This window comes from Panulirus ornatus, chromosome 66, assembly GCF_036320965.1.
Source record: "Panulirus ornatus isolate Po-2019 chromosome 66, ASM3632096v1, whole genome shotgun sequence".
NCBI classification, from domain to species: domain Eukaryota; kingdom Metazoa; phylum Arthropoda; class Malacostraca; order Decapoda; family Palinuridae; genus Panulirus; species Panulirus ornatus.
The window spans coordinates 7833857-7856362 of NC_092289.1; the positions used below are offsets into that span (position 1 = coordinate 7833857).

Genomic DNA, 22506 nt, shown 5'->3' on the forward strand with positions numbered 1-22506 from the left:
GCCCCAACCACAAACCCTTTTGGCCAACACTTTTCCCTTTCCAAACCCTACCCATTTTTCTTTAATAACCCTTTTTAAAAAATTTCTTCAAAAATCCCCCCAAATTTTTCCCCCCCTTTCCCCCCCCTTTTATTTTTAAGGATTTCCCCCCCAAACCCCCCAAAATATTTATCAACCCCCTACAAAGCATATTTATCAACCCTATCATATGCTTTCTCCAGCCCCCCCACCCCTTTCACCAATATGTTCTCTTGTCTTACACTATTTACCTCCTTCCAAAACATCTTTGTGTGCTCCATAAAGTTTAATGATGCCTTCTCACCCCCTCTCTCATTCGCCCTCTTTTTCAACCCTTGCATAAAAAATGTTAATGAATTGGACTAGAGGAGAGTGTTCACTTCCTTGTGCCATCTCAGGTGAAAGAAAAAACAAAATATCTTATGAACTTTAAACCCTATTTACTCTTATGCTGTTGTTTCCACTTACCCCATTATAACTCACTTTCCATCCCCTCTTCATTCTACTACTAATTTTCTTTTTTTCACTGAGCATATCTCTACTTTCAGCGACTTGTGCAGCTTCTTGGAATGGGGTAAAAGTAACCAGGTTAAGTTGTTTGTGCCAAGATATGATTTCTCACTGTATCTCTTATTAATTGTCATTTATTTGTGTTTAGTTTCAAAACATTAAAGTTGAGGACTGTAATAACATAATCTGGTTGGGCTGTACTGTATCCCCCATCTGTATCTTAGAAACTCTGTGTAATCAACATCATAATGTTTTCTCCTGAAAGCAGAGCATGCTATAGAGGTAGATAAATACTTTTCTTGTGAGCATTTATTTTACATCCAGGGGCTTTATTTACCTTTTCTCCTAAGATTACCTTGACTGGGGCCTGTTTTTTTTTCCCATATCAGTCAATTATTGGAGGGAAGTAAAAGGCTCAAGGTTATTTAACATCTTCAGTTCAGGAATTTGAGAAAGTTCTTGAGAAATATATAAAGCAACGCAATGGTTACAAAGGTCAGTAGGCCACAGCTTTCATCAGTTTGACTGAGCAGAGGAGGGAAATGGTAGCTTGCTTTAAGATTAGGTTGTGGTGGTAGAAAACATATGAGACCAGCATAAGGTGTACTTCAGGTATACATACACAAACCTCTGTAATTCATGATTTATGTTTGCTAGGTGGAGAGATGCTGAAAATTCTTTTTCATATGGCATTGATGCTGAATGATAACACAATTGAAAATTATGCTTGTGTTGCGGAGTGTTGCGATGCACTTAAAGATACTAGTGATCAGTTGGCTTCTGTTTTTTGAAGCAAAAGCACATTGTGTTGCCCTTAAGACTTTAAGTAACAGGACCAAATACGTTTATAGAGCACCCCCCAAAAGTGTAAATATGTGTAGTGTCCACATGTACTGTGTACATTTCTAGTAGTGTAATTAAGGTACTTAAGTAATGACCAATGCACCTCTTCAAAACCACACTCAACCACTGTAAAACTTCCCCTCGATGTCGTCTTTATGGTGAGTACGTTTTGTTTGTATTCTATTTATTGGTATTTTAAAAAATGTAATCCTCCTTATATTGAAAGTTTGTTAATTTGACACGGCTGGAACATCCTAACATGTTTTTTCTTGATGCATCCTGTTAGGGGTGAATGCACTCTGTTAGGGTTGGGGTGGGGGCCTGGGAGGCGAGTCATTTGCCGTATACTAATGACATTGCTCTGCTTTTAAACTCGTGTGAGGAACTGCAGAAGCTGGTTTTTGAGTTTTGGGGATTAAGTTATAGGAGAAAGTCAAGAATTCATGTGAATTGAATTAAGATCAGTGAGTTTAGCATTGGAGAGAGACAGGTTACTTGGAGTGTGAGTCTGAAAGGAGAGAACCTAGAGGAACTGTAGTGTTTTGGGTATCTGGTAGTGGATATTACAGTGGTTAGAACCATGCGATGTGAGGTTAGCCATAGTGTGGGATAGGGTCCTTGTCACATTGAAATGAGTGAGGAAAGAGACTTCTGTGTCTGTTGAGGCAAAGATTGGTATGTTTAATGGTGTAGTATCCTTTATGCAAGAATATGAAATGATAGGGCAAGGAAGAGGTGTGGTAGGAAGAAGAGTATGTTTGAGGGAATTGAAGAGGGTGCCCTGAAATGGATAGGACATAGGTGAAGCTGACTAAAAGGGTGTAAGTCAAAGAAGCCTGAAGTGACTGGGGCCTGAACATGTAGGACGGTGTGAGACATGCATGGGATTGAGCAGATTGGAGGTAAGTCGTGTACAGGAGGTGACTTGCTGTTTGATTACTGAACCAAAGCATGTGAAATGGTTTGGAGAAACCATGGAAATGTTTGTAGGAAACTCCTGTTTATCCGTGACCCACTTTACTTGAAAATAATGGTACCATATAGTTATCCCCACGTTGATAAAAATTCCGAAACAGACAGCACCTTTCAACCCCAGATATATAAAAACCCATAACATTAACACTGTTCACTTCTTTCCCTACAGTGATCTGTACAGTGGATGGATAATTTTACATAAATCGTAGTATTGATATAATGAATGAATAATGAACTAATTCTTACTGCAAAATCCCATTACAGGATAGCAATAGGATGATATTTTTTCTCTCCTAGACCTGTTGTAACTCAGTACTAATTGAGGTATACTCACAGATATTCTGCCCCAACTTTTTTTTTAGGATAGATATATTACATATGGTGTGGGAGGCAAGTTGTTAGAAGCTGTGAAAAGTTTTAATCGAGGATGTAAGGCATGTGTACATGTAGGAAGAGAGGAAAGTGATTGGTTCTCAGTGAATGTAGGTTTGCGGCAGGGGTGTGTGATGTCTCCATGGTTGTTTAATATGTTTATGGATGGGTTGTTTGGGAGGTGAATGCAAGAGTTTTGGAAAGAGGGGCAAGTATGCAGTCTGTTGGGGATGAGAGAGCTTGGGAAGTGAGTCAGTTGTTCGCTGATAATACAGTGCTGGTGGCTGATTCATGTGAGAAACTGCAGAAGCTGGTGACTGAGTTTGGTAAAGTGTGTGAAAGAAGAAAGTTAAGAGTAAATGTGAATAAGAGCAAGGTTATTAGGTACAATAGGGTTGAAGGTCAAGTCAATTGGGAGGTAAGTTTGAATGGAGAAAAACTTGAAGTAAAGTGTTTTAGATATCTGGGAGTGGATCTGGCAGCAGATGGAACCATGGAAGCGGAAGTGAATCATAGGGTGGGGGAGGGGGCGAAAATCCTGGTAGCCTTGAAGAATGTGTGGAAGTCGAGAACATTATCTCGGAAAGCAAAAATGGGTATGTTTGAAGGAATAGTGGTTCCAACAATGTTGTATGGTTGCGTGGCATGGGCTATAGATAGAGTTGTGCACAGGAGGATGGGTGTGCTGGAAATGAGATGTTTGAGGACAATATGTGGTGTGAGGTGGTTTGATCGAGTAAGTAATATAAGGGTAAGAGAGATGTGTGGAAATAAAAAGAGCATGGTTGAGAGAGCAGAAGAGGGTGTTTTGAAATGGTTTGTTCACATGGAGAGAATGAGTGAGGAAAGATTGACCAAGAGGATATATGTGTCGGAGGTGGAGGGAACGAGGAGAAGTGGGAGACCAAATTTTAGGTGGAAAGATGGAGTGAAAAAGATTTTGAGTGATCAGGGCCTGAACATGCATGAGGGTGAAAGGCAGGCAAGGAATAGAGTGAATTGGATCGATGTGGTATACCGGGGTCGACGTGCTATCAGTGGATTGAATCAGGGCATGTGAAGCGTTTGGGGTAAACCATGGAAAGTTGTGTTGGGCCTGGATGTGGAAAGGGAGCTGTGGTTTCGGGCATTATTGCATGACAGCTGGAGACTGAGTGAGTGAATGGGGCCTTTGTTGTCTTTTCCTGGCGCTGCCTTGCGCACATGAGGGGGGAGGGGGATGTTATTCCGTGTGTGGTGGGGTGGCGATGGGGGTGAGTAGGGGCAGTGTGAATTGTGTGCATGTATGTATATGTGTGTGTGTGTGTGTGTGCATATATGTGTGTACGTTGGGATGTGTGGGTGTGTATGTTAGCGTGTGTGGACGTGTGTGTGTGTGTGTGTGTGCATGTGTGTGGGGGTGGGTTGGTCCATTTCTTTCGTCTGTTTCCTTGTGCTACCTCGCAGGAGCGGGAGACAGCAACAAAAAAAAAAAAAATACATATCAAAGAGTTGATAGAGATGCTCTGTAGAAGGTATTAAGAATATATGTTGTGGGAGGCAAGTTGTTAGAAGCAGTGAAAAGTTTTTATTGAGGATGTAAGGCATGTGTACTTGTAGGAAGAGAGGAAAGTGATTGGTTCTCAGTGAATGTAGGTTTGCAGCAGGGATGTGTGATGTCTCCATGGTTGTTTAATTTGTTTATGGATGGGGTTGTTAGGGAGGTGAATGCAAGAGTTTTGGAAAGAGGGGCAAGTATGCAGTCTGTTCTGGATGAGAGAGCTTGGGAAGTGAGTCAGTTGTTGTTCGCTGATGATACAGCACTGGTGGCCGATTCATGCGAGAAACTGCAGAAGCTGGTGACTGAGTTTGGTAAAGTGTGTGAAAGAAGAAAGTTAAGAGTAAATGTGAATGAGTGCAAGGTTATTAGGTACAGTAGGGTTGAGGGTCAAGTCAATTGGGAGGTAAGTTTGAATGGAGAAAAACTGGAGGAAGTAAAGTGTTTTAGATATCTGGGAGTGGATTTGGCAGTGGATGGAACCATGGAAGCAGAAGTGAATCATAGGGTAGGGGAGGGGGCGAAAATTCTGGGAGCGTTGAAGAATGTGTGGAAGTCGAGAGCATTATCTCTGAAAGCAAAAATGGGTATGTTTGAAGGAATAGTGGTTCCAACAATGTTGTATGGTTGCGAGGCGTGTGTTATAGATAGAGTTGTGGGCAGGAGGGTGGATGTGCTGGAAATGAGATGTTTGAGGACAATATGTGGTGTGAGGTGGTTTGATCGAGTAAGTAATGTAAGGGTAAGAGAGATGTGTGGAAATAAAAAGAGTATGGTTGAGAGAGCAGAAGAGGGTGTTTTGAAATGGTTTGGTCACATGGAGAGAATGAGTGAGGAAAGATTGACCAAGAGGATATATGTGTCAGAGGTGGAGGGAACAAGGAGAAGTGGGAGACCAAATTGTAGGTGGAAAGATGGAGTGAAAAAGACTTTTAGTGATCGGGGCCTGAACATGAATGAGGGTGAAAGGCGGGCAAGGAATATAGTGAATTGGAACGATGTGGTATACCAGGGTCAACGTGCTGTCAGTGGATTGAACCAGGGCATGTGAAGCGTCGGGTAAACCATGGAAAGTTGTGTGGGGCCTAGATGTGGAAAGGGAGCTGTGGTTTCGGTGCATTATTACATGACAGGTAGAGACTGAGTGCGAACGAATGTTGCCTTTGTTGTCTTTTCCTAGCGCTACCTCGCACACATGAGGGGGAAGGGGGTTGTTATTCCATGTGTGGCGAGGTGGCGATGGGAATAGATAAAGGCAGACAGTATGAATTATGTACATGTGTATATGTGTATATGTCTGTGTGTGTATATATATGTATACATTGAGATATATAGGTATGTATATTTGCGTGTGTGGACTTGTATGTATATACATGTGTATGTGGGTGAGTTGGGCCATTCTTTCGTCTGTTTCCTTGCGCTACCTCGCAAACGCGGGAGACAGTGACAAAGCAAAATGAATAGATAAATATATATTACAAAACATTATTGATACCTGAATCACAAAAAGACTTTGTATTTAGATGCATTACAAATACATTGTTATTAAGCGAATCACTTCAGAACTGTTGAAATTATGGTAGTACACCCAGAGATTGTTTTCATTTATTTTATCCACAGTGTCTCATGAGCATTGTTCATTGTCGTCTTTTATATTTTAAATTATCATACTGTAATTCTAAAATTTTCATACAACCATTGACACATTTTCCTAACATCATGCAATATTTTATGTTAATATCATTGTAAACTGCACGCCTTTTCATGAGTCATGAAATTCAGAAATTAATGAACAGGCTGTATTCTTGTCAAAGTACATGAAAATTCAACTTCATTAATTACAAGTGACAAACATTGTGGCATTCACGTAGCGGTCATCTGACCAAGCATCTTGGATGATGAAAATAACAGTATGGCACTTTGGACCTCCTGCACTCTTCTACTCGACAACTCTTGACATGAAACTGGATTTAGATGATTTAAACTGTATGTATTGTTCATGGTGAAGTGCCTGAGGATTGGCGGAATGCATGCATATTGCCATTGTACAGAGGCAAAGGGGATAAAGGTGAGTGTTCAAATTACAGAGGTATAAGTTTGTTGAGTATTCCTGGGAAATGATATGAGAGGATATTAATTGAGAGGGTAAAGGCATGTACACAGCATTATATTGGGGAAGAGCAGAGTGGTTTCAGAAGTGGTAGAGGATGTGTGGATCAGGTGTTTGCTTTGAAGAGTGTATGTAAGAAATACTTAGAAAAACAAGGATTTGTATGTGGCATTTATGGAACTGGAGAAGGCATAAGATAGAGTTGATAGAGATGCTTTTTGAAAGGTATTAAGAGTATATGGTGTGGTAGGTAAGTTGCTAGAAGCAGTGAAAGTTTTTATCGAGGATGTAAGGCATGTGTAAGGGTAGGAAGATAGGAAAGTGATTGGTTCTGAGGGAATGTAGGTTTGCGGCAGGGGTGTGTGATGTCTCCATGGTTGTTTAATTTGTTTATGGATGGGGTTGTTAGGGAGGTGAATGCAAGAGTTTTGGAGCAGGGGCAAGTATGCAGTCTGTTGTGGATGAGAGGGCTTGTGAAGTGTGTCGGTTATTGTTCGCTGATGATACAGCGCTGGTGGCTGATTTGAGTGAGAAACTGCAGAAGTTGGTGTCTTAAGTTTGGTAAAGTGTGTGAAAGAAGAAAGCTAAGAGTGAAGGTTATTAGGTTCAGAAGGGTTGAGGAACAAGTTAATTGGGAGGTTAGCTTGAAAGTAGAAAAACTGGAGGAAGTGAAGTGTTTTAGGTGTCTGGGAGTGAATTTTGCAGCAGATGGAATGATGGAATCAGAAGTGAGTCACAGGGTGGGGGAGGAGGTGAAAGTTCTGGGAGTGTTGAAAAATATGTGGAATGCAAGAATATCTTGAAAAGCAAAAATGGGTATGTTTGAAGGAATACTGCTTCTAACAATGTTATATGGTTGTGAGGAAGTGATAACAAGTAGTGGTGATGTGAGAAGGAGATGGAGTGAGTATTTTGAAGGTTTGTTGAATGCGTTTGATGATAGAGTGGCAGATATAGGGTGTTTTGGTCGAGGTGGTGTGCAAAGTGAGAGAGTTAAGGAAAATGATTTGGTAAACAGAGAAGAGGTAGTAAAAGCTTTGCAGAAGATGAAAGCCGGAAAGGCAGCGGGTTTGGATGGTATTGCAGTGGAATTTATTAGAAAAAGGGGGTGACTGTAGTGACTGGTTGGTAAGGTTATTTAATGTATGTATGACTCATGGTGAGGTGCCTGAGGATTGGCAAAATGCTTGCATAGTGCCATTGTACAAAGGCAAAGGGGATAAAAGTTGAGTGCTCAAATTACAGAGGTATAAGTTTGTTGAGTATTCCTGGTAAATTATATGGGAGGGTATTGATTGAGAGGGTGAAGGCATGTACAGAGCATCAGATTGGGGAAGAGCAGTGTGGTTACAGAAGTGGTAGAGGATGTGTGGATCAGGTGTTTGCTTTGAAGAATGTGTTTGAGAAATACTTAGAAAAGCAAATGGATTTGTATGTAGCAATTATGGATCTGGAGAAGGCACATGATAGAGTTGATAGAGATGTTCTGTGGAAGGTATTAAGAATATATGGTGTGGGAGGCAAGTTGTTAGAAGCAGTGGAAAGTTTTTATCGAGGATGTAAGGCATGTGTAGGTGTAGGAAGAGAGGAAAGTGATTGGTTGTCAGTGAATGTAGGTTTGCGGCAGGGGTGTGTGATGTCTCCATGGTTATTTAATTTGTTTATGGATGGGGTTGTTATTGAGGTGAATGCAAGAGTTTTGGAAAGAGGGGCAAGTATGCAGTCTGTTGTGGATGAGAGAGCTTGGGAAGTGAGTCAGTTGTTATTTGCTGATGATACAGCACTGGTGGTTGATTCATGTGAGAAACTGCAGAAGCTGGTGACTGAGTTTGGTAAAGTGTGTGAAAGAAGCAAGGTGAGAGTAAATGTGAATAAGAGCAAGGTTATTAGGTACAGTAGGGTTGAGGGACAAGTCAACTGGGATGTATGTTTAAATGGAGAAAAACTGGAGAAAGTGATGTGTTTTAGATATCTGGGAGTGGATTTGGCAGCGGATGGAACCATGGAAGTGGAAGTGAATCATAGGGTGGGGGAGGTGGCAAAAATTCTGGGAGCGTTGAAGAATGTGTGGAAGTCGAGAACATTATCTTGGAAAGCAAAAATGGGTATGTTTGAAGGAATAGTGGTTCCAAAAATGTTATATGGTTGCGAGGCATGGGCTATAGATAGAGTTGTGCGGAGGAGGGTGGATGTGCTGGAAATGCGATGTTTGAGGACAATGTGTGGTGTGAGGTGGTTTGATCGAGTAAGTAATGTAAGGGTAAGAGAGATGTGTGGTAATAAAAAGAGTGTGATTGAGAGAGCAGAAGAGGGTGTTTTGAAATGGTTTGGTGACATGGAGAGAATGAGTGAGGAAAGATTGACCTAGAGGATATATGTGTTAGAGGTGGAGGGAACGAGGAGAAGTGGGAGACCAAATTGTAGGTGGAAAGATGGAGTGAAAAAGATTTTGAGTGATCAGGGCCTGAACATGCAGGAGGGTGAAAGGTGTGCAAGGAATAGAGTGAATTGGGACAATGTGGTATACTGGGGTCAACGTGCTTTCAATGGATTGAACCAGGGCATGCGAAGCTTCTGTGGTAAACTATGGAAAGTTGTGTGTTGCCTGGATGTGGAAAGGGAGCTATGGTTTCATTGCATTATTACATGACAGGTAGAGACTGAGTGTGAACAAATGTGGCCTTTGTTGTCTTTTCCTAGCACTACCTTGCGCACATGAGTGGGCAGTGGGTTGTTATTTCATGTGTTGTGGGGTGGCAATGGGAATTGATAAATGCAGACAGCATGAATTATGTACATGTATATAAATGTATATATCTGTGTGTGTATATATATGTAAATGTTGAGATTTATAGGTGTGTATATTTGCGTGTGGACATTATTTTTTATTTATTTTTTTATTATACTTTGTCGCTGTCTCCCGCGTTTGCGAGGTAGCGCAAGGAAACAGATGAAAGAAATGCCCCCCCCCCCCATACACATGTATATACATACGTCCACACACGCAAATATACACACCTACACAGCTTTCCATGGTTTACCCCAGACGCTTCACATGCCTTGATTCAATCCACTGACAGCACGTCAACCCCGGTATACCACATCGCTCCAATTTACTCTATTCCTTGCCCTCCTTTCACCCTCCTGCATGTTCAGGCCCCGATCACACAAAATCTTTTTCACTCCATCTTTCCACCTCCAATTTGGTCTCCCTCTTCTCCTCGTTCCCTCCACCTCCGACACATATATCCTCTTGGTCAATCTTTCCTCACTCATTCTCTCCATGTGCCCAAACCATTTCAAAATACCCTCTTCTGCTCTCTCAACCACGCTCTTTTTATTTCCACACATCTCTCTTACCCTATTATTACTTACTCGCTCAAACCACCTCACACCACATATTATCCTCAAACATCTTATTTCCAGCACATCTACCCTCCTGCGCACAACTCTACGTATAGCCCATGCCTCGCAACCATATAACATTGTTGGAACCACTATTCATTCAAACATAGCCATTTTTGCTTTCGGAGATAAGGCTCTCGACTTCCGCGCATTCTTCAACGCTTCCAGAACTTTCACCCCCTCCCCCACCCTATGATTCACTTCCACTTCCACGGTTCCATCCGCTGCCAAATCCACTCCCAGATATCTGAAACACCTCACTTCCTCCAGTTTTTCTCCACTCAAACTTACCTCCCAATTAACTTGTCCCTCAGCCCTACTGTACCTAGTAACCTTACCCGTATTTACATTTACTCTCAGCTTTCTTCTTTCGCACACTTTACCAAACTCAGTCACCAGCTTCTGCAGTTTCTCACATAAATCAGCCACCAGCACTGTATCATCAGCGAACAACAACTGACTCACTTCCCAAGCTCTCATCCACAACAGATACTTGCCCCTCTTTCCAAAACTCTTGCATTCACCTCCCTAACAACCCCATCCATAAACAAATTAAACAACCATGGAGACATCACACACCCCTGCCGCCGCGGGAGACAGCGACAAAGCAAAATAAATAAATAAATATATATATATATATATATATATATATATATATATATATATATATATATATATATATATATATATAGAATGGCCCAACCCACCCACATATTCATGTATATACATACACGTCCACATGCACATATACATACCTATACATGTCAACGTATACATATATGTACACACATAGACATATACATATATACACATATACATAATTCATACTTTCTGCCTTTATTCATTTCCCTTGCCACCCCTCCACACATGAAATGAAAACCCCCTCCCCCCGCATGTGCGCGAGGTAGCGCTATGAAAAGATAACAAATGCCACATTCATTCACACACAAGTCTCTATCTGTCATGTATAATGCACCGAAACTATAGCTCCCTTTCCACATCCTAGCCCCACAAAACTTTCCTTGGTTTACCCCAGTTGCTTCACATGCCCTGGTTCAATCCATTGACAGCAGGTTGACCCCAGTATACCATATATATATATATATATATATATATATATATATATATATATATATATATATATATATATATATATATATATGATACTCTCTCACCCCAACTCTCATTTGCCCTCTTTTTCACCTCTTGCACCTTTCTCTTGACCTCCTGTCTCTTTCTTTTATACATCTCCCACTCAATTGCATTTTTTCCCTGCAAAAATCGTCCAAATGCCTCTCTCTTCTCTTTCACTAATACTCTTACTTCTTCATCCCACCACTCACTACCCTTTCTAATCAACCCACCTCCCACTCTTCTCATGCCACAAGCATCTTTTGCGCAATCCATCACTGATTCCCTAAATACATCCCAAGGAAAGGAAACAAACGAAAGAAATGCCCCCCCCCCCATACACATGTATATACATACTTCCACACACGCAAATATACATACCTACACAGCTTTCCATGGCTTACCCCAGACGCTTCACATGCCCTGCTTCAATCCACTGACAGCACGTCAACCCCGGTATACCACATCGCTCCAATTCACTCTATTCCTTGCCCTCCTTTCACCCTCCTGCATGTTCAGGCCCCGATCACACAAAATCTTTTTCACTCCATCTTTCCACCTCCAATTTGGTCTCCCTCTTCTCCTTGTTCCCTCCACCTCCGACACATATATCCTCTTGGTCAATCTTTCCTCACTCATCCTCTCCATGTGCCCAAACCACTTCAAAACACCCTCTTCTGCTCTCTCAACCATGCTCTTTCTATTTCCACACATCTCTCTTACCCTTACGTTACTCACTCGATCAAACCACCTCACACCACACATTGTCCTCAAACATCTCATTTCCAGCACATCCATCCTCCTGCACACAACTCTATCCATAGCCCACGCCTCGCAACCATACAACATTGTTGGAACCACTATTCCTTCAAACATAGCCATTTTTGCTTTCCGAGATAATGTTCTCGACTTCCACACATTCTTCAAGGCTCCCAGGATTTTCGCCCCCTCCCCCACCCTATGATCCACTTCCGCTTCCATGGTTCCATCAGCTGCCATATCCACTCCCAGATATCTAAAACACTTTTCTTCCTCCAGTTTTTCTCCATTCAAACTTACCTCCCGATTGACTCAACCCTCAACCCTACTATACCTAATAACCTTGCTCTTATTCACAATTACTCTTAACTTTCTTCTTTCATACACTTTACCAAACTCAGTCACCAGCTTCTGCAGTTTCTCACATGAATCAACCACCAGCGCTGTATCATCAGCGAACAACAACTGACTCACTTCCCAAGCTCTCTCATCCACAACAGACTTCATACTTGCCCCTCTTTCCAAAACTCTTGCATTCACCTCCCTAACAACCCCATCCATAAACAAATTAAACAACCATGGAGACATCACACACCCCTGCCGCAAACCTACATTCACTGAGAACCAATCACTTTCCTCTCTTCCTACACATAGACAGGCCTTACATTCTCGATAAAATCTTTTCACTGCTTCTAACAACTTGCCTCCCACACCATATATTCTTAAAACCTTCCATAGAGAATCTCTATCAACTCTGTCATATGCCTTCTCCAGATCCATAAATGCTACATACAAATCCATTTGTTTTTCTAAGTAAATAAAGTGCGTAAGACAAGGGAGCAAATGGGAACTTCAGTGAAGGGGGCTAATGGGGAGGTGATAAGAAGTAGTGGTGATGTGAGAAGCAGATGGAGTGAGTATTTTAAAGGTTTGTTGAATGTGTTTGATGAAAGAGTGGCAGATATAGGGTGTTTTGGTTGAGGTGGTGTGCAAAGTGAGAGGGCTAGGGAAAATGATTTGGTAAATATAGAAGAGGTAGTAAAAGCTTTACGGAACATGAAAGCCGGCAAGGCAGCAGGTTTGGATGGTATTGCAGTGGAATTTATTAAAAAAGGGGGTGACTGTATTGATGACTGGTTGGTAAGGTTATTTAATGTATGTATGACTCATGGTGAGGTGCCTGAGGATTGGCGGAATGCGTGCATAGTACCATTGTACAAAGGCAAAGGGGATAAGAGTGAGTGCTCAAATTACAGAGGTATAAGTTTGTTGAGTATTCCTGGTAAATTATATGGGAGGGTATTGATTGAGAGGGTGAAGGCATGTACAGAGCATCATATTGGGGAAGAGCAGTGTGGTTTCAGAAGTGGTAGAGGATGTGTGGATCAGGTGTTTTCTTTGAAGAATGTATGTGAGAAATACTTAGAAAAGCAAATGGATTTGTATGTAGCATTTATGGATCTGGAGAAGGCATATGATAGAGTTGATAGAGATGTTCTGTGGAAGGTATTAATGATATATGGCATGGATGGCAAGTTGTTAGAAGCAGTGAAAAGTTTTTATCGAGGATGTAAGGCATGTGTACGTGTAGGAGGAGAGGAAATTGATTGGTTCTCAGTGAATATAGGTTTGTGGCAGGGGTGTGTGATGTCTCCATAGTTGTTTAATTTGTTTATGGATGGGGTTGTTAGGGAGGTGAATGCCAGAGTTTTGGAAAGAGGTGCAAAAATGAAGTCTGTTGTAGATAAGAGAGCTTGGGAAGTGAGTCAGTTGTTGTTCGCTGATGATACAGCGCTGGTGGCTGATTCACATGAGAAACTGCAGAAGCTGGTGACTGAGTTTGGTAAAGTATGTGAAAGAAGAAAGTTAAGAGTAAATTTGAATAAGAGCAAGGTTATTAGGTACAGTAGGGTTGAGGGTCAAGTCAATTGGGAGGTAAGTTTGAATGGAGAAAAACTGGAGGAAGTAAAGTGTTTTAGATATCTGGGAGTGGATCTGGCAGCGGATGGAACCATGGAAGCGGAAATGAATCATAGGGTGGGGGAGGGGGCGAAAATCCTGGGAGCCTTGAAGAATGTGTGGAAGTCGAGAACATTATATCTGAAAGCAAAAATGGGTATATTTGAAGGAATAGTGGTTCCAACAATGTTGTATGGTTGCGAGGCGTGGGCTATGGATAGAGTTGTGCGCAGGAGGATGGATGTGCTGGAAATGAGATGTTTGAGGACAATGTGTGGTGTGAGGTGCTTTGATCGAGTAAGTAATGTAAGGGTAAGAGAGATGTGTGGAAATGAAAAGAGCGTTCTTGAGAGAGCAGAAGAGGGTGTTTTGAAATGGTTTGGTCACATGGAGAGAATGAGTGAGGAGAGATTGACCAAGAGGATATATCTGTTGGAGGTGGAGGGAACTAGGAGAAGTGGGAGTCCAAATTTTAGGTTGAAAGATGGAGTGGAAAAGATTTTGAGTGATTGGTGACTGAACATGCAGGAGGGTGAAAGGAGGGCAAGGAATAGAGTGAATTGGATCGATGTGGTATACCGGGGTTGACGTGCTGTCAGTGGATTGAATCAGGGCATGTGAAGCGTCTAGGGTAAACCATTGAAAGCTGTGTGGGGCCTGGATGTGGAAAGGGAGCTGTGGTTTTGGGCATTATCGCATGACAGCTAGAGACTGAGTGTGAACGAATGAGGCCTTTGTTGTCTTTTCCTAGCGCTACCACGCACACATGAGGGGGGAGGAGGATGGTATTCCATGTGTGGCGAGGTGGCGATGGGAATGAATAAAGGCAGACAGTGTGAATTGTGTGCATGGGTATATATGTGTGTGTCTCTGTGTATATATATGTGTACATTGAGATGTATAATTATGTATATTTGCGTGTGTGGACGTGTGTGTATATACATGTGTATGGGGGTGGGTTGGGCCATTTCTTTCGTCTGTTTCCTTGCGCTACCTCGCAAACGCGGGAGACCGACAAAGCAAAATAAATAAATAAATAATATATATATATATATATATATATATATATATATATATATATATATATATATATATATATATATGTGTGTGTGTGTGTGTATATGTTGTTATTATACTTTGTTGCTGTCTTCCATGTTAGCAAGGTAGTGGAAGGCAACAGAGAAAAGAATGGCCTAACGCACCCACATACAGATGTATATATTGATAAACGTCTACACACAAACATATACATACCTATACATTTCAACGTATACATACATATACATACACAGATATATACACATGTACATATTCATACATGCTGCGTTCATCCTTTCCTGCCGCCACCCCGCCACACATGAAAATGCCACCCCCATGCCCCTCCATGTGCGCTAGATAGCACTAGGAAAAGATGACAAATTCCACATTTGTTCACACTCAGTGTCTGTCATGTATAATGCACCAAAACCACAGCTCCCTTTCACATCCAGACTCCACAAACCTTTGCATGGTTTACCCCAAACGCTTCATGCCCTGTTCAATCCACTTACAGCGCGTCAAACCCGGTACACCACATCGTTCCATTTCACTCTATTTCTTGCATGCCTTTCACCTTCCTGTATGTTCAGGCCCCGATCACTCAGAATTTTTTCCCTCCATCCTTCCACATCCAGTTTTGTCTCCTGCTTCTCCTTCTTCCCTCCACCTCTGACACATATATCCTCTTTGTCAATCTTTCCTCACTCATTCTCTCCACGTGTCCAAACCATTTAAATACACCCTCTTCTGCTCTCTCATCCACACACTTTATATTACCACACATTTCTCTTACCATTTCATTACTTACACGATCAAACCTCCTCACACCACATACTGTCTTCAAACATTTCATTTCCAAAACATACATCCTCCTCCGTACAAACGTATCTATATCCCATACTGCACAACCATGCAACATTGTTGGAACTACTATTCCTTGAAACATACCCATTTTCTTTCCTTCCACACATTCTTCATCGCTCCCAGAACTCTCACCCCCTCCCACATCCTGTGACTCACTTCCGCTACATGGCTCCATTCGCTGCTAAGTCCACTTTCAGATATCTAAAATACTTCGGTTCCTCCAGTTTTTCTCCATTCAAACTTATATCCCAATTTACTTGACCCTCAACCCTACTGAACCTAATAACCTTGCTCTTATACATTGTGTTCATGCCTTCACCCTCTCAATCAATGTCTTCCCATATACTTTTCCAGGAATATTCAAAATAAACTAATGCTGCTGTAATTTGAACACTCACCTTTATCCCCTTTGCCTTTGTACAATAGCACTATGCATGCATTTCACCAATCCTCTGGCACTTCACCATTGAATATTCTTACCAACCAGTCAACAACACAGTCACAATCTTTTCTAATAAAATCCACTGGAGAACCATTGAAACCCACTGACACCTTGCTCCCAGAACCCTAGCCGTAAGGAAAAATATGTGAAGCAGTGGCTTTCTGATTATGGAATCGACTTCATCAGCGATTGGCCTGGAAACAGCCCAAATATTTGCCCGATAGAGAACTTGTGGAGTATCATTAAGTGCAAACTTTCTGGGAAGGATACTAGCAGTGTCCTCAAGCTTGATGTAGCCATTTGTGAAAAGTGGCAAAAGTTGGACCTACATCTTCTCAAGAACATAGCAAAATTGGTGCCTTTGAGCCTTCAAGAATGTATAAAGAGGAAAGGGAAGCCAATCTTCTAATACAAGAATATATAAATAGAACTAGTGAATAGCTTATCTATATTTTCATCCATTGGCTCCCCATGCATAATGCAATGTTGAGGTGTGTACATGTATACACATGTAAATATTCATACTTGCTTGCTTTCAATCTATTCCCAGTGCCATCCCACCCTACAGGACACAGCATCGCTACCCATTGCTTCAGCAGTGTAGTGCCAACACATTCGTTCATAGCTCCCTGTCCATTTCCAGGTCCCACAGACCTTTCCATGGTTTACCCCAGGTGTTTCGCATAACCAGGTTCAGTCCATTGACAGCACGTCGACCCTGGTATACCACATCGTTCCAGTTCACTCTATTCCTTGCACGCCTCTCTCCCTCCTGTATGTTCAGGCCCCAGTCACTCAGAACCTTTTTCACTCCATCTTTCCACCTCCAATTTGGTCTCCTGCTTCTCCTTGTTCCTTCCACCTCTGACACACATACCCTCTTTGTCAACCTAACCTAACGCCATTTGTAAATAAAGTGTTACTGGATGGTGGTGTTTAGGTCTGGCATCATGCCCGTCATAGAATTTTTATTATGTGGACAAGAAAGAGAAATGTTTACAAATTTTCCTACAACAAGCTATACAATTTGTTTAGAGCTTCACAAATATTGTTACAATACAGTGCTTTCTGTATTTAATAATAGAAACTTTAATGATATTTCTCAAGGTAGAGTTACGTTTGATAACTGAATTGGCATTACTACAGTCAATACCATGGTCATAATCTTTAACACAAACAAGTATTGATATCTTGTATAAGAACAGGACAAGCATCAAATGCTTTGCTTAATCATGTTGAAAATTATGACTATTGTATTCATTGGAGTAATGCCAGTTTAGTTATTAACTGTAACTTCTTTAACATGAGAAATATCATTGAATCTTATTTTATTGAATACACATAGAATTGGAACAGTAATATCAGTGAAGGTCTGTACATATTGGATAGCTTTGTTGTATGCAAAACTTGTAAAAGATCTCTTTTTGTCCACATAATGAGAATTTTGTAACAAGCATGATGCCAGACCCAAATACACAAATCTGAACACCATCATATGGTAATTCTTTTTACTAATGGTGTCTTAGCTATGTCTTTTCCTCGTATATCAACTGACTGTTCTGTGTCTTCTATCTCATTCTTGTATTTTCCCTGATTATGTGATTGCTACAAGAAAATGTTCTTGGGAACTTATTTTGCTTTATTTCCTCCCCCCCCCCCCCTTTTTTTTTTTTGCATATACTAGTTCATGTGCACTGCTGTGACCTTTTGCAACACACACACACACACACACACACACACACACACACACACACACAATGGACTCTGCCTGCATGAGGCTACACGGTGAATATAAGTCCCCTTCAGTGAGGATATGTCATGGGAGTAGCATAGTCAATTCAAAGAACTTCTTACTTTAAAGGAGTCCACTTTCCAGGATGCTGAATGTAGCATCCCTTGGGCTGCAGAAGCCTGTAGAAAGAGAACATGATTAACACCAGGTTTCTTTTATAGATTGGTTGAAGGATAATTATCAATGAAAAATGACAATTCTGAAGGGGGATGCTAATTTCTAATTATCAATGAAAAATGACAATTCTGAAGGGGGATGCTAATTTCCTGTGTGGCGGGGTAGTGACAGGAATGGATGAAGGCAAGCAAGTATGAATATGTTCATGTGTATGTATGTATATGTCTGTGTATGTATATGTATGTACATGTGCACATATGGGCATTTATGTATATATATATATGTGTATATGAGTGGATTTGCCATTCTTCGTCTGTTTCCTGGCGCTACCTTGCTGACACGGGAAACTGTGATTAAGTATGATATATACATTTATGTTTATTATACTTTGTTGCTGTCTCCCGCATTAGCGAGGTAGTGCAAGGAAACAGATGACAGAATGGACCAACCCACCCACATACACTTGTATATACACACACATCCACACACGCACATATACATACCTATACATTTCAATGTATACATAGATATACATGCACAGGCATATACACACGTACATGACTCATTCTTGCTGTCTTTATTCATTCCCGTCGCCACCCTGCCACACATGAAATGACACTCCCCTGCATGCGCTTGAGGTAGCTCTTGGAAAAGACAACAAAGTTAACATTCATTCACACTCGGTTTCTAGCTGTCATGGATAATGCACCGAAAACCACAGCTCTCTTTCCTCATCCAGGCCCCACGAAACTTTCCATGGTTTACCCCAGACGCTTCACATATATATACGAGTAGGAAGGGAGGAAAGTGATTGGTTCTCAGTGAATGTCGGTTTGTGGCAGGGGTGCGTGATGTCTCCATGGTTGTTTAATTTGTTTATGGATATGGTTGTTAGGGAGGTGAATGCAAGAGTTTTGGAGAGAGGGACAAGTATGTTGTCTGTTGTGGATGAGAGGGCTTGGGAAGTGAGTCAGTTGTTGTTTGCTGATGATACAGCGCTGGTGGCTGATTCGGGTGAGAAACTGCAGAAGCTGGTGACTGAGTTTGGTAAAGTGTGTGGAAGAAGAAAGTTGAGAGTAAATGTGAATAAGAGCAAGGTTATTAGGTACAGTAGGGGTGAGGGTCAAGTCAATAGGGAGGTGAGTTTGAATGGTGAAAAACTGGAGGAAGTGAAGTGTTTTAGATATTTGGGAGTGGATCTGTCAGCGGATGGAACCATGGAAGCGGAAGTGGATCATAGGGTGGGGGAGGGGGCGAAAATTTTGGGAGCCTTGAAAAATGTGTGGAAGTCGAGAACATTATCTCGGAAAGCAAAAATGGGTATGTTTGAGGGAATAGTGGTTCCAACAATGTTGTATGGTTGCGAGGCGTGGGCTATGGATAGAGATGTGCGCAGGAGGATGGATGTGCTGGAAATGAGATGTTTGAGGACAATGTGTGGTGTGAGGTGGTTTGATCGAGTAAGTAACGTAAGGGTGAGAGAGATGTGTGGAAATGAAAAGAGCGTGGTTGAGAGAGCAGAAGAGGGTGTTTTGAAATGGTTTGGGCACATGGAGAGAATGAGTGAGGAGAGATTGACCAAGAGGATATATGTGTCGGAGGTGGAGGGAACGAGGAGAAGAGGGAGACCAAATTGGAGGTGGAAAGATGGAGTGAAAAAGATTTTGTGTGATCGGGGCCTGAACATGCAGGAGGGTGAAAGGTGTGCAAGGAATAGAGTGAATTGGAATGATGTGGTATACCGGGGTCAACGTGCTGTCATTGGATTGAACCAGGGCATGTGAAGCGTCTGGGGTAAACAATGGAAAGTTGTGTGGGGCCTGGATGTGGAAAGGGAGCTGTGATTTCGGTGCATTATTACATGACAGCTAGAGACTGAGTGTGAACGAATGGGGCCTTTGTTGTCTTTTCCTAGTGCTACCTCGTGCACATGAGGGGGGAGGGGGTTGTTATTTCATGTGTGGCGGGTTGGTAATGGGAATGAATAAAGGCAGACTATGAATTATGTACATGTGTATATATGTATATGTCTGTGTGTGTGTATATATGCATACGTTGAGATGTATAGGTATGTATATTTGCGTGTGTGGACTTTTATGTATATACATGTGTATGTGGGTGGGTTGGGCCATTCTTTCGTCTGTTTCCTTGCACTACCTCGCTAACGCGGGAGACAGCGACAAAGCAAAATAAATAACTAAATGATATATATATATATATATATATATATATATATATATATATATATATATATATATATATATATATATATATATATAGTGTTTTGGGAGCAGCAGAATGAGTGTGTTAGTGGTTTTGATGCACGAGACCGGGTTATAGTGATGGGTGATTTGAATGCAAAGGTGAGTAATGTGGCAGTTGAGGGAATAATTGGTATACATGGGGTGTTCAGTGTTGTAAATGGAAATGGTGAAGAGCTTGTAGATTTATGTGCTGAAAAAGGACTGATGATTGGGAATACCTGGTTTAAAAAGCGAGATATACATAAGTATACTTATGTAAGTAGGAGAGATGGCCAGAGAGCGTTATTGGATTACGTGTTAATTGACAGGCGTGCGAAAGAGAGACTTTTGGATGTTAATGTGCTGAGAGGTGCAACTGGAGGGATGTCTGATCATTATCTTGTGGAGGCTAAGGTGAAGATTTGTATGGGTTTTCAGAAAAGAAGAGTGAATGTTGGGGTGAAGAGGGTGGTGAGAGTAAGTGAGCTTGAGAAGGAGACCTGTGTGAGGAAGTACCAGGAGAGACTGAGTACAGAATGGAAAAAGGTGAGAACAATGGAAGTAAGGGGAGTGGGGGAGGAATGGGATGTGTTTAGGGAATCAGTGATGGATTGCGCAAAAGATGCTTGTGGCATGAGAAGAGTGGGAGGTGGGTTGATTAGAAAGGGTAGTGAGTGGTGGGATGAAGAAGTAAGAGTATTAGTGAAAGAGAAGAGAGAGGCATTTGGACGATTTTTGCAGGGAAAAAATGCAGTTGAGTGGGAGATGTATAAAAGAAAGAGACAGGAGGTCAAGAGAAAGGTGCAAGAGGTGAAAAAAAGGGCAAATGAGAGTTGGGGTGAGAGAGTATCATTAAATTTTAGGGAGAATAAAAAGATGTTCTGGAAGGAGGTAAATAGGGTGCGTAAGACAAGGGAGCAAATGGGAACTTCAGTGAAGGGCGCAAATGGGGAGGTGATAACAAGTAGTGGTGATGTGAGAAGGAGATGGAGTGAGTATTTTGAAGGTTTGTTGAATGTGTTTGATGATAGAGTGGCAGATATAGGGTGTTTTGGTCGAGGTGGTGTGCAAAGTGAGAGGGTTAGGGAAAATGATTTGGTAAACAGAGAAGAGGTAGTGAAAGCTTTGCGGAAGATGAAAGCCGGCAAGGCAGCAGGTTTGGATGGTATTGCAGTGGAATTTTTTAAAAAAGGGGGTGACTGTATTGTTGACTGGTTGGTAAGGTTATTTAATGTATGTATGACTCATGGTGAGGTGCCTGAGGATTGGCGGAATGCGTGCATAGTGCCATTGTACAAAGGCAAAGGGGATAAGAGTGAGTGCTCAAATTACAGAGGTATAAGTTTGTTGAGTATTCCTGGTAAATTATATGGGAGGGTATTGATTGAGAGGGTGAAGGCATGTACAGAGCATCAGATTGGGGAAGAGCAGTGTGGTTTCAGAAGTGGTAGAGGATGTGTGGATCAGGTGTTTGCTTTGAAGAATGTATGTGAGAAATACTTAGAAAAGCAAATAGATTTGTATGTAGCATTTATGGATCTGGAGAAGGCATATGATAGAGTTGATAGAGATGTTCTGTGGAAGGTATTAAGAATATATGGTGTGGGAGGAAAGTTGTTAGAAGCAGTGAAAAGTTTTTATCGAGGATGTAAGGCATGTGTACGTGTAGGAAGAGAGGAAAGTGATTGGTTCTCAGTGAATGTAGGTTTGCGGCAGGGGTGTGTGATGTCTCCATGGTTGTTTAATTTGTTTATGGATGGGGTTGTTAAGGAGGTAAATGCAAGAGTTTTGGAAAGAGGGGCAAGTATGAAGTCTGTTGGGGATGAGAGAGCTTGGGAAGTGAGTCAGTTGTTGTTCGCTGATGATACAGCGCTGGTGGCTGATTCATGTGAGAAACTGCAGAAGCTGATGACTGAGTTTGGTAAAGTGTGTGGAAGAAGAAAGTTAAGAGTAAATGTGAATAAGAGCAAGGTTATTAGGCACAGTAGGGTTGAGGGTCAAGTCAATTGGGAGGTGAGTTTGAATGGAGAAAAACTGGAGGAAGTGAAGTGTTTTAGATATCTGGGAGTGGATCTGGCAGCGGATGGAACCATGGAAGCGGAAGTGGATCATAGGGTGGGGGAGGGGGCGAAAATTCTGGGGGCCTTGAAGAATGTGTGGAAGTCGAGAACATTATCTCTGAAAGCAAAAATGGGTATGTTTGAAGGAATAGTTGTTCCAAGAATGTTGTATGGTTGCGAGGCGTGGGCTATGGATAGAGTTGTGCGCAGGAGGATGGATGTGCTGGAAATGAGATGTTTGAGGACATTGTGTGGTGTGAGGTGGTTTGATCGAGTAAGTAACGTAAGGGTAAGAGAGATGTGTGGAAATAAAAAGAGCGTGGTTGAGAGA

General features: G+C 41.7%; 1 protein-coding gene across 22 annotated transcripts in view; it reads left to right on the plus strand.

Moving 5' to 3' along the window:
* Nucleotides 1–22506, plus strand: part of LOC139746769 (heterogeneous nuclear ribonucleoprotein R-like) — a 559781-nt gene that overhangs the window by 205808 nt on the left and 331467 nt on the right. For 2 of the 22 annotated variants that reach the window (XM_071658299.1, XM_071658301.1), the window contains exon 4: nucleotides 1186–1529. The exons of the other annotated variants lie outside the window; for them this stretch is intronic. In XM_071658299.1, coding sequence (XP_071514400.1) covers nucleotides 1516–1529 — 14 coding nt within the window. In that variant the 5' untranslated portion in view covers nucleotides 1186–1515. The remainder of the gene's footprint in view (nucleotides 1–1185; nucleotides 1530–22506) is intronic. 22 annotated transcript variants of the gene reach the window in all.